This window comes from Vanellus vanellus (genome assembly GCF_965231255.1).
Source record: "Vanellus vanellus genome assembly, chromosome: 4".
NCBI lineage: Eukaryota > Metazoa > Chordata > Aves > Charadriiformes > Charadriidae > Vanellus > Vanellus vanellus.
This window is the reverse complement of record NC_138909.1, coordinates 68,600,902-68,618,076: the sequence shown is the minus strand read 5'-3', so window position 1 is coordinate 68,618,076 and position 17,175 is coordinate 68,600,902. Positions and strand designations below refer to the sequence as shown.

Below are 17,175 nucleotides of genomic sequence, written 5' to 3'. Positions count from 1 at the left end.
ATTAGGTAATGATGTCTGGAAATAGACAACAGGGCAAAATATAAAAGTACATCAAACAACCAGAAGCACAGGGAGTCACAAGTACCCACCACAAACTACCACTTGCACTGGTTGGAAAAAACAAACCAGAACCAGGAGTCTGCAACGTACCACAGCAGGTCCTCCAGCTACACAGTGCTGTTCACTGCTATGATTTCAGAGGAGCCACCTTTTTGTTGTCGCACATGCCAGCCTTAGTTCTTCCCACATTTCAGGCTAACCTGTCTCTGGACTACTGCATCAACGTCATTCACTAGCACATTCAGGCTGCATATTTTGCTGCCTAAGGCATGCACCTTTGGAAGCCTATGCCTAAGTTGCACATACAAGTGAACTCTGTCCTTCCTTCCTTCTTCACTGTTTTTTCTTTTCTTCAAAAACCAAGCATCGCTCCTGGAGATTTTTATCTGTAGAAGTGGGATGGAAAAAATGTTGATTATTTCAACTTGGATTTTCCAGGAGTGGGTCATTCGGGATTCCTGCTGACGGTCAGTGTATGGATTTGCAGGGTTTGTTTTGTTTTTTTTGTTTTGTTTTTTTTTTTTTTTTTTAGAACATTCTCTGAATCAGATATTACTGTTCATACGGAAGACAGTATGTGATAACAATTTCTGGTACTCAGACAACAGGAGATCTAATTTTACGCATTCTTAAGGATGCTCAGCTACAGAGTGTAGTTGGAGAAGGATGCAAGTATCTGGGACTAGCTCTGGGCTCTATTAGTTCTTTCTCCTACTTCTGAAGGGAAAAGCTCCAAGCTTTTCCAAAGTTGGGAACTGGGTAAGTGCAGTTACCTTCCCCCACACTCTTCCACTTTTGCCCCTTGAACTGGAGATGCCTGGTGACAAAAACCAGCACAGGATGGGGAACGACATACAGAAGCAACATACCATGTATCTGCTTCAGTGTAAGCAGCAGAAAGACTTAAATCAAGTATTCCATTCATGTTCAGACCCTGGACCAGTGGATGGCATGTTCTCTCACTTTGCCAGATACTTACATATTAAACAAAATCATACTAATTTGCATATGTACAAATAGAAAATGCATTTGTACCCACAGAAAATTCAACTCCTTGGTACAATGAAACAGTTACATCTATGTAGTCACAAAAGCAAAAAGTTACTTGTTATCTATTTACCACATTTGTGCATTCTGAGAACAGTGACTTTAGTTCTCATTTAAGTGCACTTCTGGAATTACACAAATTCTCAGTAAAAGGCTTTGGACTAGAAGCAGTCCTCCACTTACGCTGGCAGAGAAGCAAAACATCACAATAAGGAATGCATCCTTGGAGTCATGTGCAACATACTTCACCTTAGTCAACGTATGCAGATGCAGGTCCCAAGATGACAACTGGTTCCTTCTCAGACTGTTCCAAACATGCTGACTAAGAGTTTTCATTAATAACCACTGTAGATGGTACTGTACTTTCAGGCAAAGTCTCATCTTACACAGTTCTGAACTGTCACCCCATCAACTATGTTTTTGTTTTTAAATGTCAAAAAATGTACATAGATGTAGGCATAGATTATTATTATTTTTATTGCTCTTGTTAAAAAGTCAGTGGATGAATTATGGCACTATGCTGTAAAAATGCAATATTACTGAGTGCTCTAACAGTATGAGGTCCATTACGACAATATTTTAAACATGAAGCGTAAGCTTCAATATGGATTTCCAAATTAATAAAAAACAAGCCTAAGAGGTAAATGGATTAATAATAACTGATTTATCTGGAATTTCAATACTAAGTGAGTACAGAGTGGATTTGCAAGAATCAGACATATTTCAGACACGACAGAGTTAAACAAAGCTTCTAGAAATTGAAGAGTAAATTCTCTTTTTCTTTTTGACCTACATAGAGGTATTTGCTCTGCACAGTAGATGAAGGTTACAGCTCTCCTGTTAAACTACAGCCACAATGCGTCAGGGGGATTTGCATGAGAAAAGGAAAAAGCAAAACAAAACCTCTTCTACATTGCCAAAAAAGAAAAAACTGTGTGCTTTGAAGTTTTAAAAATAAAAACATCAACTTAAGAAAAAAAAATAAAAAACACATCTCCTGGGTGAATCTCCACCATAACAAAACAGCAATGCCTGTTAACTCTGTTCTTGGGGGACTGAACAAAACTATGGCACTATTGCTAATTCTGAAGCAAACCCAAACAGTTGGATACCCATGGATATTATTGCACTTGTAGCAGTGATGCTTTAAGTGGCCTGAAAACTATTTTCAGTGTATTAAGGAAAGTGAGATTTTTTATTTTTTTTTTTTACTTGTGCAATCTTACTCAAAAGAATCATTGCAAAAAGAATGGTGTCCTAATTTAAACTGCCATACGTTTATAAAACAGTTTAAGCACATCTGGCACAACACGAAGCTGTTCAAATGCCTCCACTGCCCCAGAAAAAGTTTTAAAGAATAACATTTCCCAGAGGATGGGTGGGCACGGAGTACCAAATAAGGGGAAAAACATGACAGTGGGCGTTAGTTTCCCAGCAAAAGGATGTCTTACATCACACAACAGATCAGAAATAAATAAGATGAAAGTTGAAGAGTCTGAATATAAAACCTTGGATGATGCTGCAAGTCACAGGCTTCACCAAAGCAATGTCAGTGTACTTTGTTAAGTATAATGTAGTTACTATATACAGTATGTTTATCAGATAATGCCAACTAACAATACACAAAATTAATGATTGTTAAACAAAAGATGTACTAAAACAACGTACTTATAAAAACAGATGGCAACGCCCCAATTGTGCATAGTTACATACAATGAAGTCCAGCTCCCTGGAGTTCAATGGATTGACACCTTCAAGCATGAGGAAGCAGTTTTCTGAAGCGTAAACAACATAATTAACAGAACCCAGTCAAGCTGTAGGGGAATTACACTGTCAAAAATATCTCGAGTCCAATCACAAAGCTCTCTGTAAATGTTAGCCACGCATTGCTGCAATGGGCAGTCATCCATTGAAAGGTTTTACACTGCCATATTTCTTCAAAGGACCTTCTAAAGGATGAGCTATTTAACATGGTGGTGGTCTACACACAAACAAAATATGTGATGAACACAAGCACTTAGGTTAAGAAGCACTTATGGAAGAATCCATGACATCTTTACAGTGTACTGGGTAGGACTGCACGCACTATTAAGTTTCTCCTGCTTAGTATTATGTGGCATCTTACTGTTCATAGTATTTCTACATACTAAGAAGAAAGAGCCTTCTCCCCGAGAAACCAGCTTCTCTGATACGGGAAGCCACCATGCCTGTGTCTTGCTTTGCTGCAGTAAGGCATGTACAATGAAGGTGACAATGTCAAATCCCCATGGATCATGACAAAAAGACCCAGTTCTTCCCTTTGTTTCTTGCTCAGCTTCTCTACTCCATTACAACTGTCAACATCAGTCAGCATCCATGTGTTGCTGTCTAGTAAGTAGAGGTTTCCCATCTGTATCACCAATCTTTTTCTGCATCTCTTCCACTGCTTTCAGCAAAGCTGCTCGCTCCTGCTCAAGAGTGAGAATGGACTGCTTCAATTTACCTTCATTGGTCAATAAAAGCTCTACTGTGGCTTCAAGGTTTTGGATCTTTCCATTAGCCACCTTTCAAAGTGAGAAGCAGGGAGGAGGGGAAGGAAAAAAAAAAAAAAGGAAATTCATTAACAACTGAAACCACTTTAAACTATTTTTGAGATACATTAAAGCATATAAAATACTTTCCAAATAATGAAAAATTGCAAAGGTAAATACAAGCATGAACATTATTAGGTCTGTTTACTTTAGACTACAACTATGGTTTTGCCTATAACAAGAAACTTCCCTCTCTCAAGTTGATTGCTTTGACTAGTTCAAAATTAAACTATTAATAAATTAAACAATTAATGCAAGGTAATGAAATTAGAAAGCTACTAAATCTGCAGGGTATATGCCAAAGAACTATAGGTTAAGATAAGCCTCTATGGGTCAGTTTGGAGTCAGTTGGCCAGCCACATTTGTTGAATTCGACATGCTCTGCAAAGCAAAGGCAACCCAGCCTGTTAGCTGCATCCTTGTTTCATCTTGACGTTGAGTCCAACAAGTGCCAGATTTGGAGGCAAAGGGGTTGGAGGGGATTTAGTGCAATGTGCAAACGGACAACACATCTTGAAAAATTCCAGAAATTCTCCTTTGAAAGGCTGCATATATGGGCATTCTACTTCATGGCAAAACGAAGTATTAGATCATTCAAATCCATCACACGAAGTCTGTAGCTGAGGTACTTTGACAAAAGCAGAGATCTGTTTGGAAGTTTCAGCACTGGATAACATTTGGAGACAAGAGCACTGGATGATCTTGTCTTTCAGGGAAGTATTTGCCTTTCTGATCAGCTCACTGCCCTTCATGTAATTACGGTGGGTTAAAATGTTCAGCCTTTGGGGGCAAAATTATTGACAAACTATGACCCACACTGATGATGCATTTTCCTCCCATCAACAATGGGCCACCTTTCACCATAGGAAATGAAGGCTGATGAAGGCGTCCTCCAATACGAAGGGATTGCTCCAACAATACAGGCAGTTAAGTTCCCCACTAAGATTTTAGGTGCTGACTTGCCAGCACTCAGGTGGAGATGAACTTTGTAAACAACAGCTTAGGGCTGCAAAGTCTTTAGGGGGAGGAAGAGGTGGAAGATCTCCTGATGCAGGTATCCATAGGACACCACATCTTAAAACTCATCCCAGAAATCCCTCTCCCCCACACTACATTCAACAATTTCCTTGCCCATGTGCCTGAAGCTTTATGAAAATATCTTGCAGAGGAGTATCTCTTCTTCTGAATTCTCTAACCTTAAACAGGTTCAGATCTCATAGGATCAGAATTTACAGCTTAAGCAAATTTTTGTTAGGAGAGGCAATCTAAATCTGCACAGTTGGTTAGCTTTAGTCATGATACAGGACCAATGGCTGAGGAACCTGAAGTCCTTCCTTCACCTATTATCTTACAAAGCCTACGTCTTTAATAATAATCAAGAGGCTTGAAATGACTGCTTCTTACCCTTGAAGTCCCTTTCTCCGTCAAAACAAATGCACAGTCAGAAGTTTTATAACAAATGTCATGTTATAAAGCAGCCATAAGCTGACTTCTTGAACAGCTAAGCAAAGAATAACCCCTACAGAGACAGCTGTACTCCTTCGGAAAAACTTGCAGACTGAACAGGCACTGAGCATACCTTAGAAATTATTATTTCACATATAGTCTAAACAACCTGGATAACAGTTTAAAAAAAATTCTTGTAAGAAAGAGTATGCCTTTACAGACAATGTATCCCATATCTGATGTCTCTCTAAATTGCGACGCTGGCATTAGCTTTCCCATTCATGATAGACTAGTATCCCTGCTGTAATAAAGCACTGACTGAAAACGTAAATATGAAGTTGAGAAACAACTTTTTGTATTTTTAGTCATCTTCTACAGCTATGATTTTAATTACAAGAGAAGAGACAATGCGATGAATCAGCTTATCAGTAATTGCAAGCATATGCTCTTATCCACCCCCCCCTCAGAATTTCTTCTGCATTTAAACTTTAAAGGCCAAACTAAATAAAATTGCAAGTGGCTACGCTTTGAAGTCACTAGACCAAATGCCAGTCTCTCCTGTATCTTAGTGTAGGATGGTCTCTTCTGAAAAGGTGGACAAATTAGAATGTTAATTAAATATGAAATATAAAATGTACCTGCAGTTCTTCGAGGAGATCAAAGTTTTGTTTGCGCAAGCTACTGTTTGCCTTTTCTAATTTATCCAGTCTCTGATTGTCATTTAAAGATGAATCTATAAGCTCATCCTGAAGCACATGGTATTCAACTTCATAAGCTTGCAACTGCTTGGCAATATCCATTTCAAACACCTGTTGTATATAAAAATATTATTAGGTGCTGTGCAGATCAAAAACATATTCATGCAATGCTTTAAAATCTATCAGATCTAGACTTAGATATATAATCACCGCATACAAAAAAAATCACTTAATTTTTGGCATTCACATTTCCTGCTCTGGAAATGGCAAGATTGAAGCAGTAGAGTGCAATAAATTGGTATTGGATCTACTTAAAAACTTTGCTGCTGCTTTGCTACCTGACTTCAGCAAAATCACAATAAAGTTTTCAAAAAGTGTAGACTTTGTAGGGTATTCCCCTTTTTAGATATCAAATTTAATGCATCTCAGTTTGGCACAAACCCTCCTAGACATACTCAGAATTAGATGTCGCTTTAGAAAAGTGTGGTCCGAGCCCATGTGCCACATGTACACGTGTAAGGCTAAGTAGAATGAAAGCTTTAAATGAAAAACAGTAAACATTGCTAGGTTTATTTAGGATTCTACTGTATTCCTAGAGACTGAAAGAAAATGAAAATTTATCCTTACACTAACACACTTTAATGGCAACATTATGTAATGTCAAAGCAGATTTCTATTATTGTTAACTATGAATCATCAAAATGAGTGCTCAGGCTTATACGTGAATATTAAGAAAACCTTTTATTTTAAAAGCAGATAAATTGAGGTGCACAGTGTGACCCAAAAGAAAAAAAAAAAAAAAACCAAACCAAAACCAAAACGCTATTGTATTTTCCTTTTTCTAGGTTTTGGCAAACATCTGCCTTCAAATTATTCAGGAAATATGACTCTAATGTCCCTGACCTAGTTATCTTCTCTGAAAGCAGTAAAGGTGGTAAAATAAAAGGATGAGTGTGCCAATGACAGAACATAGTAGAAACAAAAGTTGATTTTAAAATGCATTTCGAAAATTGCCCAAGAATAGAAGCTCAAGAGTTATTGTACCTTATTCAAATACCAAATCCTATCTTAAATACCTGTTGAAATAACAGTAATTATTTCCTATTTTATTTATCTGCTTTGTCTACAAAGTTTTAACTGTTGGTTATAGTTAAAGAAAACATCAGTTTTGAAAATGTTTTTGACACCTGTTAGATACGCTATAAAAAATCCTCTCACAGTTGCACAGCAGCAGAAACACGCATACTGAGCATCTAACTACAGAAGGCTGAAGTACAATTTTAATTTGAGTTTGGTTACACTCATGGAACTGTCATTTTCTGTGGACGTGAGCATCTCTGGAGAACACACACTGTTGATATTTCAATAAAACAAACGCTGCAGTTCATCGGGGTGGAATGTTAGTCCCTCTCATGACCTCTGCCACTTCTAGTCTCTGCGTTCCTGAGAAGGGAGGGAAATCCCTGCCGTCATACCCAGAGTACCAAATCTGAAAGGGGGGAAACACGAGGCAAATCAAAACCTTGACTTGAGAACTCGCTAACTGAAGGCACGTTAGGGCATGTAAACCGAAGGCCACGCTGCAGCAGGCGTGAGGAGGATGGGGATTAGCCCAGGAGCTGTGTGTGGACAGCAGGGCCGGTCAAACAGCTGCTCCCTTCAAAGGCAGCCCTAATCAAAGCTGAGGAACTGCTCTCCCTTCCACTCACTTCTACCTGCCCACTTTAGGTTTAGAGCTCCCTAACCAGAGTATCTGCCTCTCCTTCTGCTCAAAGCCAATGGTTTTCTGCAGGTCGCCTGGCAGGTAACGTACAATCCCCCTTTGCCCCCTAGAAATCGCCTGCTTTCCTTCCCCTCGCACAGGCTTTCTCACTCTCCCCTCCTTCCTTTGGTACTAAGCACCAGAAGCAATTTTTCTGGTCCTGATTCGAGCCCGCGTCCCCTGGGAGCTTTGCTGTCCGGGATAGGAAGGAAGCCCCTCGCAAGCATTCTGCAGTGTGCCGCGCCACTGCCTGCGTTCTTTACTAAGCCACAGGCTCTGCAGGTCTCCCGCAGCCGTCGGCGAGTGGCAGGCATTTGTGGTACAGCCCCCATGTTCTGGGCCACAAAAGGCCTTCAGAAAAAACAGCCTAAAACCCGTCGTCTCTTTGCCGGCTGCAAATTAGATGTCAAGTGTAACAGTTAAGGTTTCTAAACAGGCAAGCCTTAACCGAAATAATTTGTGATGTTTTCAAATTCCAAAGTTATCATCTGGAGCCTTCTGCTAGCTCAGCAACGTGGCATCATTTTCCTTATCTGCCATTTAAAAAATGTCTATCAAGGACTCCCAGTTTTTGCTGTCTAGAGGCACTGCTCACTGCAAGAGACTGCTCTGCCCCATGTACTCCTGGCAGAAATACAAAGGCACTGTTGTAACATACTGAACCGTCACCATAAAAGCCAGGATAGAAAAAGTCAACACAAGGAAGCTTCTAATTTCATTAAGTAAGGTCAACATTCGTGAGGCTCTTGTAAGTCAAATTTTGCTTCTGAAATGAGACTTGGAGAGCAAGATTCTTTGGAGACAGGAAAACTCAGAAGGCTTTTAGCCCACCTTGCTGCTTTTTTGTGGAATGCACTGTATATAGGCTGTAACATTGCTGCCAGTAACCGAGTGTTGCACACTTCAGAAAAAAAGTAAACTGATTTTCATGAAAGACTTCATGAAGTGACCACAACCAACATATAGATGTATGAATACAGAGGTACTATACAAGTCATATGCTTCCAAAAGTTTTCAACATCTTCAGAAGTACAATAACAATTCTCAGCCTGAAGTAAAACCATTGTGGATTTTCTGTCAAGACCTTGTTAAAAAGAGCATTCCTTTGCATGCTACTCATGTTCAAATTATTTCATACCTGACTAATGGTCTTTTCCATCTGTACCAAACCCAAATTGGGGAGAGTGCTTTTAATAAAATCAACAATAGTTTCTAGGTTCTCATGCTGCAGAATCAAGGGCTTGTGGCTTCCCAAAAGGCTTAAAGCCACTTTAAATATAGCCTCTGAGCCTTGAAGGAAGAGCATGTCTGTGAAAACAAAGAAAAAACAGAGTACATCAAGCAAGCACATCTTTTGACGAGAATATTAAAACAGTAAAATGTCCAAGGACAACAACTTCACGTAGGAGCAATCTGGAGGCTAGATATACTTTGCCAGACGTGCTTTTGTTACGTGGTTATTTTATTATTAATTTGTTTAGTGAGTTTTCATCCAAAAATTCAAATTCAAATTTAAGCTAAGTACACAATAAAACAGGTAGTCAAGCTTGTCAGTGTTGTCACTTTTTTGTGCATGTAATGGTTTTGTAGGCCTTTTTCTTTTGAGATGTTCATGAGTATCTGAATAGAATTCTAATCCCAATGCCATTTAAAAATCCTAATCCTACAGACAAAAACTACACCTGCAGACACAACCAAAGAACTGACATTCTGTTCTTTTTTCATCTGGTGAAGAAAGCTACAAAATCCCAGTTAATACAACATTGAGCACGAGACTAAATGCACACTTTCCAGCAGTCTCAAGTTTCATGTGCATGTGCTTATTTTTAGTGTGTGTCTCAAGCACTTATGTTAATATTCTAATAAGTACATTAATAAGTACCTTGACATTTTAGTAATACAGCTTAAGCGTTAATATTGCAGGTGGCCCTGCAATGACAGCACCTGGCATACGTTCAAGCACACCGAAACCACAGTATATAGTGACCTTTCAATGCAACTTCCTTTCTTTTCTTTTCCTTTACAAATTGCCTATGTCTTTATAGACGAAAGAAATAAAAAAACTGCAATGAAGGCGTCAGACAAGAAACCCATCTTCACAAACCCATCTGTCCACAGTATAAACAGCATTGCTCTGCATTTGACTTTCCTGCTACTATAACTCAGAATCTGCTCCTGGTTTAGTTGAGGGACTCACTACAGGCAAAAGCATCTAACACATGAAAGAATACTAATGGAGGTGGAAAAGGAAAAGAAGATACGGTGGTTTTATTCCACATTTCCTAAATATATTTTTATTTTTAAAGGGCTTCTCTCGTGTTCTTTCCCTTCTTTGTATTCAAGGCTGTGAATGAAGTCACAATCACTTACAAAGCAGCACAATGACACCAAATAAATAGTATGTCTTAATGACAAAAAAAAAGAAAAAAGAAAGAAGAATAAAGAGAGAAAGAAAAGAAATCCACCACACAGTAAGGGAAACAACTACTAGCAAAACCACAGGTATCTCTGATGTAGTAAAGAACACATGAAAACGCTGGCTAACTGCCTTTCTTAGTAAAAGCAACCTCTCTTTCGAAATTTGTATCAGAATGAAATTCCCCCTTGTGCTCTTGCCCATAATGTTGAAGCCATAACTCATTTCGCTTCTTTCTCTCTCTGAGAAAGAAAAGCACAAGTAATAACTAACCATAAACCCTGCACTTTGCTGCCATTTGTCCTAAAAGTGGTGTGCAGTTTTTCCACTGATTCAATGTGACGTCTAAAGGCAGGAATGATTGAAAAGTGGTAACAGAGAAGGCATCTGCCTCAGTTCTCTATTGAAACTGAAAACTATGGGAAAATGCTTTATAGGGAAAGCATTTATTAGGACAGGGAATGCTGAAGAACAGCTAGGAAACACAAAGTGAAAAAAACAGAGCTGAAAATAATGCATATTTATGATTCAGCACCTGCCCCATAAAGACACGTAGATTAACTCAAGGTGACCTATAAGTTGTTCACAAACGTCTGTATGAGCTGAGCTGGTAATATACGCTAAAATCCCTCTCGTTTAAAACAGCAAGTACTTAACAAAGACCTGTTTGTTATCCACTCCCCACACTTCCCGTTACGTGGGCTGCCAGCCAACGACGGTACAGCGAAGGTACCCAAATTAATGTCAGCATGACTGGCAGCATACGGGATTAACAAAAAAAAATACATAATCAAGTTTTATCTACAATCTTGAAACAAAATAAACACTATTCTACCAAGTCTTCTCCATTAATAAGTAAACAGGGGTATTAAAGAACACATCTTTGTTAACGCTGTACTTTTATTAGATCCTGCTCAGGAGAAGTGTTGAAAGTTTAGACAGATAATTATAAAGTTAAAAGGAGCTTTGCTATTTGACTCATAAATCAGTCTTTGGGTTAACCTCTTTCTAGCCCACTTCTTTCACATATTGCTTGTAAGAAGCTTGCAAAAAGTACGCTCTATGGAAATCTAAAGGAAATGGTCCATAACAATGACATTATTAACTAGCAGAGGGGCTTCAAACATCAAGGGTTCAGAGATACCATGTTAGAACACAGCAGTGCGATCTTACACTAGTAACCTATCGATGAGTTACTTCAACATTAAAAGGCAACGTTCTTTCATGCCAAGGGTTCTGATAAGTGAGACATGAAAACGTACATAGAATCTGCAGAAGTGTGTGAACACATGGGTCAGAACTGGTTGGATCCTAACCTGCCATGCTAATGACAGCCGCTCGCAAAGTGACAGTTCTGGCCTTTTTTAGGTTTATAGTTGTGTTTCAGAGTCTTTCGCATGGGGGAAGATGAGATTTTACTTTCTAATGTAAAGGAATGTCCAACATTCTCGGCTTACATAGTTCCAGTAAGTACTGTTTTAAGGAAATCACGAAATACTCTGAAACATTAAAAACTGCAAGTGTTGGTCACGCTGGACTTTCTCTCTAAAAAACATCAGAGATTTTTAAGAGGCGACAGTTTCAGTCACACACGCTTTTCTGTTCTTGACCTAAAATCAGTCATATCAAGATCATGTATTTATGCCTTCTATTCTAATGTAAAATCTTTGCTTTCTAAAGCCCTACAATCCTCCAATGACAGATAAAATACTAATCTGTGTATTAAGGCAGAAATCCAAATATATAGGATACACTTTTATATTCTCTCTGCAGTTCAATTCAAAGACTCTTCTTATGTACAATACTATGAATGATTAAGAATAATTGAAAGATGAACTGATTATACACTCAGTATATGACACTCGCATACAGCAATTCATTTAACTCCTACATACTATTACTGTCAGCTAGATACTTGCCGATGTACGTTAGCCTACTTTGAACTGTTCCAGGAAAATAAAAAAAATAAATGTTGTTTTCCCTGGAGTTAAGATGCTAATCACAGGACATGTAGTTCTACTTAGCTATACACTGTCCTTTTCACCACACTTTCTTCTAGCACTACTTTTGGCATGTCTTTAAACAGAAACAGGACAGGATTTTTGCTGGTTCTTCTTGGAATCTACAGTCATTATTTGCTATTGTGGTAGATAAGACCATAATTTTTTAGGTTAGGAAAGTGTCGATATTAATACCCTAATAAATAATTGCTTCATTACATCTCTTAAGTGAGACTGACTAAGGAAAATGAAAATAGATTATCATTAGAAGATAGGAATAGGGGGGAAAGCTCCAATCTGCCCTGATCATCATGGACAACCCAGTACCACATAGTGAAATTGAAAAATAAACAACTGAAAAGAAAATAAAGCATCTTCTCAAACACCAAACAATTAATCTATGAAATATACATCAGTAAGATAGCGTCAATATAAATTCTTAATTGGAATTTAATTTTAAAAGAGAACTTTACTTCTGTAGATTCTAAAAACTGGTAACAGAAATTACTTCAGAGCCTAAATTCCATATGCTTCCAAACATTTTTGGAAAGTGCGATTATGAGTCAGGCTAAAATTGTAAGGATCAGAAAGACTAGTTTAAAGGCCCTATGTTTCTGCAGGGTAAATCCATGATTAATATGTAAAGGCCGTCTCTGTGTGTTTTAAAAACATAATCCTCAAAATAATTTTTGCTGACACTGTTGGAGGCAATGGTAATGGAGTAAATGGATAAATTTCTCAGATGATGCCTTTGCTACATCTCTCTCCAGCTTGAAACTAATTGTTGGTGTTGAAGTGCCACTGTCATAACACCATGCCTTCATGGCATCAAATTTTACATCCTCTCTACAAGCTGTTACAGGGTGGGAAAAGGTAACAATGAGGAGGAAAAGACAGGACTGTTTGGGACTGTCATATGCTTTCCTCCTCTCTCTTTCCATTTGACTGTAAATACTACATGCTCCATAAGTTGACCCCTGTTGCTGTTCTTCTGTTCATCAATAGTAAAACATTGCTCCTGAGTGTCTGAAACAAGTTGCATAATAAGGCTGTTCCTAATAACAGGATTCCAAATATAAAACCTCAAAAAGAACAGACAGAAGTTTTATGAAGAATTACCAAACACTCTGGCTACAAATCCGAGGGGAAACTGTGAGGCAAACATGGTGAGAAACCAGGGAGCAGCATAGAGGCTGGGGCCAATCTCATGTTCCTCTAGGTGGTTATAGAGATCTCGATGGTAGTCATGAAGAAGTCGAGACAGTTGATACATCTGGATCTGCATGGAACAAGAACAAAGAGACTAAAGATAAACATGTTTTGACACTCATAGTAGCGAAGTCCATGGTTCACACTTTTATTAGTAACAGTGAAAGATAATTGTTAATTGATTTTTGGATGAAATTGTGTGAAGAAATGAAATACTCAGAGGCCACCCAAAAGACAGGCGACCAGGACAAGTCACCTGCGAGCCTACGACAAGCCCATTTGCAGGGTCATTTGAACTTTATGCAACACGTAACAGAATCCTTCCTATTTATGGTTTTCATAGTTTCCCCCATTTTTGAGAACTGAATTTAAGTTCAAGTCCAGATTTTGACAACGCTATCTACATTGCATTATTATGCTTTACCATTAGCATCCTTTTATTAGAAAAATTTAAATCATACCTGTAAAATTGTCATGTCAGGACGATATTGTTTTCTCAGGCCCACGTCAAACATAAGAAACTTCAGCATTTTAAAAGCATCTTCTTCACTCATATGAAGTAGTAAAACTCCTGCTACAAAGCTAAGGCCCTGGCAATAGCCTACTTCCTGGTCCAGAAGCGAATAGGCCTTCAAAATATTGTAGAGTGACAGCTGCCCTGCTCCCAACTGTGCTGAGAAGTATGGATGCGTTGGAAATGTGCGCCCTGTGAAAACAGCTGAAATTAGCAACTTAAACTAAAAATAAAAAAAAACACAAAACAAACAACCACACCACCAACCCTTGCATCTTATAAAATTAAACAGTCTTTCTAAAAGGTAGATTCTTTTGGAAAGTAGATTCTGAGTCAACTCACAGAAAGACCATAAGAAAGTTAACAATAAGTCTTATACTCTACTACTGTTTTGTTACAGTAGTTGCAAAATTAATTTAGAAATTGTCAGGGGGTGGGGACAATCTGTTGTTTGGAACAGGTGAGTAACTGGTTCTTAAGCCTGGCACTTGATCAGTTTGTTAAAGGGCTTATAAGGGCTGGTTGCCTATAATAGCGGGAGACTCAATTCAGTGGCTCGACGAGTCACCCAGTCCTCTTTTCTTGATCAAAAAGTGTGAGCTTTTATCCAACTATTAGGATCCAGGCACAGACCTAGAACATCCAAGCTCTCTGGGCTGGGGCCCTTCCCCTTCTCTTTTCTTCTTGTCTTTTTTTTTTCCCAGTAAAGTGTCTCTTGTCACCTCCCTCCTTGCCTTGGCCCCTCCCAGTTTGATGGGTCCTTCCTCCTTTCCTGCAGCACGAAGCTCACTCTTCCGTGACTTGATCCAGCTCACTAACCTGGCAGAAAAATCTCCTTTTACATGGGGTTAGTTGTTCTGCCCTGTTGCTCAGCTGCGTCAGCTCCAGGAGGCGCCCCGTGAGCACCAGCACAAGCGAAACGTGCATGGGGAGCAGGAGTCAGTCAGTTGTTGGAGCAAAACTTTCTCTTGGTAGCAATGGGCTTTGGATTTATTCCCCACACCTCTTCAAATCCCAGCCTAAGGTAAACTATACTAATTGCAGAGCTGTACGAGCACAACTAAGCCATTTCCAACACTTCAGTTCCAGAACAAGATGATGACTTCCACCCCAGACTGGCTTATCTGTAAACTTTTACAGAGTTGGGACCTATGTGTCCTTAAACCAAACCAATCCAACTAGGTAACTTACACAGTCAGTTTGACCCACAATATTTACTCAGGGAGTAAAAACCCAATTTGTCTGTTTTTCTGTAGCCCTTACAATATCAAGAATTGTGTAGCTATGTATGTGCTATGATATATGCTATAGATGTATTTACTACATGAGAGCGCAGCTAACAGAGGCACCCAACAGACACAGCACTTTGTGCAGCAGTTTCTGGGCTTTGCTTCTCTGAGCTCTTGAGCATCTGGATATTATGTCCGGGACTGCCACGGGACCCCTGGGAACCCAAAGGTACTACTGCTGGCAGGTATGGCTGAGGCTGTGGTAAGGGTAGCCCTGGCAGCTTCTAACCAACCCCTGTCAGCTGCCCTTGATGACAAGGTGCATGTACCCTTTGTTCTAGCTGATCCCTGATTAGAGAGGGTCATTAACGACCTGGAAGATGAGCGCACCCTCAGTAAGTCTGCAGATGATACAAAGCTGGCAGGAGTGGCAGATACATCAGAGGGTCATGCTGCTGTTTTGAGGGACCTCAAAAGGCTGGAGAAATGGGCTGACAGGAACCTCATGAAGTTCAACAAAGGGAAGTGGAAAAATCCTGCACCTGGGAAGGAACAACCCATGCACCAGTACGTTCTGGGGGCCACCCAGCTGGAAAGCAGCTTGCCACAAAAGGACCTGGGAGTCCTGGTGTGACCAAGTTGAATGTGAGCCAGCAACGTGCCCTTGCAGCAGAGGCGGCTAATGGTATCCTGGGCTGCATTAGGCAGAGCATTGCCAGCAAGTTGAGGGAGGTGATCCTTCCCCTCTACTCAGCACTGGTGAGGCCACACTTGGAGTGCTGTGTCCAGTTCTGGGCTCCCCAGTACAAGAGAGATACGGACATACTGCAGAGTCCAGCAAAGGGCCATGAAGATGATGAAGGGACTGGAGCATTTCTCCTATGAAGAAAGGCTTAGAGGCCTGGAACTGTTCAGCCTGGAGAAGAAAAGGCTCAGAGGGATCTAATCAATGTGCACAAATAGCCAGTGGGAGGGAATGAAGAGGAGGGAGAAAGGCTCTTCTCAGTAGTGCCTACTGACAGGACAAGAGGCAATGGGCACAAATTGAAATACAGGAAATTCCACCTAACATAAGAAAATTTTTTTTTTTATTGTAAGGGTGGGCAGACACTGGCAGAGGCTGCCCAGAGAGGTTGCGGAGCCTCCATCTATGGACACATTCAAAATCTGAGCGAACATAGTCCTGGGCAACCTGCTTTATGTGACCCTGTTTCGAGCAGAGGGGTTGGACTAGGTGATCTAAGAGCTCCCCTTCCAACCTCAACCACTCTGTGATTCTGTGAACAAAGACATGAAAGGCTTCACTTCCACAAAATTTTTTTCTAAAACTTTTCCAAAAGGCAACATTTCTAGGAAAAAAACCTTCTACCTATCAGATTTCCTCTGTGAAACACCTCAACGGAGGAGAAATTTGAATACTTTTTTTGTTCTAGTATTAAGTGGAGTTTGCTTTTCAGTTGCCCACTTGTTAAATACCACCCCACCCTTTAGCTTCTGGAATGCCACTGTGCTGCCAGATAATATCGGAGCTCTTGTTTCAAGAAGAAAAAGCCCGGGGCAGAGTCCTTCAGCCATCCGGTAGCTAGCCTGTCACATGGGACACTGGCATTCAGTTCCTGAGCAGGTGTCCCCTGGCCAGGCTGTCACAGAGTTGAACGTTACAGAAGAAATATTTCTAGCTTCCAAATGAGAAGGAGCTTGTGTTCCTTTGCAAAGGAATCCTCTGCCTGAATGACAAGTTATTACAGCACAGTCTAAAGGTAGACCCGCACTGCCTCCTCACTCACATAGCAAGGCGTCTTTCATGTAAGTCATGAAGAAAAGTTACGAGTTGAACAAGAATAAAAATGCAGAGAAGTTCTAAAAAACAACAAATGGAGGAGGAGCAGAACTGCTAAACTCAAGCTGATTTGTTTGAGTGCCCTAGTAATTATTTAACTAAGAATTTGAGCTTTTACTTAGGAGAAAACAACTCTTAGCCCTGCTGAAAAGAGACTCTAAATGAACTGTGATACCTCAAGAGCACCAAAATGAGAAAGTAAGGACCTACTACTTTATTTTTGAAATGTAATAAAACAAAACATAATTTTCTAATGTGTTCAGAAAGCACTCAGTGATGAGTACAGTGGTTTCCTACACCGCCAGCATCCGGAAGTCAGTTTACCCTACACCTTATTGAGACAAGAACTCATTTACTGAACACGACTGGTGTTCACAACCTGAG

General features: G+C 39.8%; 1 protein-coding gene across 1 annotated transcript in view; it reads right to left on the bottom strand.

Moving 5' to 3' along the window:
* Nucleotides 1–1,573: 1,573 nt before the first annotated feature.
* TBC1D1 (TBC1 domain family member 1) overlaps nucleotides 1,574–17,175 on the bottom strand; it is a 109,875-nt gene continuing 94,273 nt past the window's right edge. Inside the window, exons 17-21 of the mRNA XM_082483018.1 lie at nucleotides 13,670–13,914; nucleotides 13,119–13,278; nucleotides 8,722–8,891; nucleotides 5,762–5,932; nucleotides 1,574–3,650 (exon numbers count right to left, since the gene is read on the bottom strand). Of these exons, the coding sequence (XP_082339144.1) occupies nucleotides 3,450–3,650; nucleotides 5,762–5,932; nucleotides 8,722–8,891; nucleotides 13,119–13,278; nucleotides 13,670–13,914 (947 nt within the window). The 3' untranslated portion in view covers nucleotides 1,574–3,449. The remainder of the gene's footprint in view (nucleotides 3,651–5,761; nucleotides 5,933–8,721; nucleotides 8,892–13,118; nucleotides 13,279–13,669; nucleotides 13,915–17,175) is intronic.